This window comes from Verticillium dahliae, genomic scaffold (assembly GCF_000150675.1).
Source record: "Verticillium dahliae VdLs.17 supercont1.2 genomic scaffold, whole genome shotgun sequence".
NCBI classification, from domain to species: domain Eukaryota; kingdom Fungi; phylum Ascomycota; class Sordariomycetes; order Glomerellales; family Plectosphaerellaceae; genus Verticillium; species Verticillium dahliae.
Window position 1 is genome coordinate 2469214 of NW_009276916.1, and position 1056 is coordinate 2470269.

At 63.6% G+C, this 1056-nt stretch overlaps 2 protein-coding genes across 2 annotated transcripts in view; both read right to left on the minus strand.

Moving 5' to 3' along the window:
• Positions 1 to 33: 33 nt before the first annotated feature.
• VDAG_01621 (uncharacterized protein) lies at positions 34 to 444 on the minus strand (the record flags this gene model as incomplete). Its single annotated transcript, XM_009650507.1, has 1 exon — positions 34 to 444. A coding segment is annotated over one exon (411 nt), but the record flags the coding sequence as incomplete, so codon positions are not given.
• A 282-nt stretch (positions 445 to 726) lies between these two features.
• VDAG_01622 (uncharacterized protein) overlaps positions 727 to 1056 on the minus strand; it is a gene marked incomplete at both ends in the record, with an annotated part of 2041 nt that continues 1711 nt past the window's right edge. The window contains one exon of the mRNA XM_009650508.1: positions 727 to 815. Coding sequence (XP_009648803.1) covers positions 727 to 815 — 89 coding nt within the window. The remainder of the gene's footprint in view (positions 816 to 1056) is intronic.

Here is a 1056-nt window from a genome sequence, read left to right on the forward strand (position 1 = left end):
GAGAAGGGGGTGCGCTTGCGCCCGCGGTGTAACCGTCGGATGGAAGTTGCCGCTCGCGGCCCGCGCGTCCGTGTACACGACGGGCACGTAGGCGTGGCGGGTCCCGCAGGCGCGCCGGCCGCCCGTCAGGGCGCGCGCGAGGCCGGCCCAGGGCTGCGCGCCGTCGTCGTGCAGCGGCTGCGCCTCGCCGTGGTGCAGCGGCAACGTCGGAAAGGCGTGCTGGAGAAACGTCTTCCAGCCGGCGGCGGCGACGAGGGCGTGCAGCGCCTTGGAGGTCTGCGCGAGGCGGGCGACGGGGGCGGCGGTGGCGAGGTGGGCTATGATGTCGAGGAGGATGTCTGTGGGCAGGGCGGCGAGGGACATGGCCGTCTTGGCCGTGTGCTGGCGTGGCGGCTGGGCCCGACGTGGTGATGGTCTTGGTTTGTGGTTGCTGTGTGGTGTCATTGTGCGGTGGTTGCTGTGTGTGGTCATTGTGTGGTGGTTGCTGTGACGCTGGGACGCGCTGCCTGCTTTATTCCTCGTGACCCAGTGCCTGCTCGTGAAGCTGACGACCTTGCGTCTGACTCACAGATGCTGGAGAGTGGGCGATGCAGACTTGGTGAGGCCAAAGATGAGGCCAGACGAGAGGCCAGGCGAGAGGCCAGGCGAAAGAGGCGAGAGGCCAGGCGAAAGAGGCGAGAAGCCAGGCGATGCTCCGTCGCAAGACTCTGACGGAATCCTCTTTTTCTACAACATCGACATGATGGCATCGCGCGAGCAGCATGCCTTTGTTGACTTGGTGTTTTTCATCCCATCATTCGCCAAAGACATGAATCCTATTCGACAGCTACCAGGTCCCAACGCCAAATGATGCACAGCCTTGTACACGAGTCCTGCCCATCCCTTTCCAACTTTCCAAGTCTTGAAGCCCAGCGACCTTCATCGTCCAAACGCCGTACAAACAGTCCTTCAGATCGACACCATCACGGCAGGGAATCCTTCAGATCGATACCATCACGGCAGGCCCCGCTCGTCGGTCCCCCGCGCGCCGTACAGCATGGCCATGAGCTTGCCCTC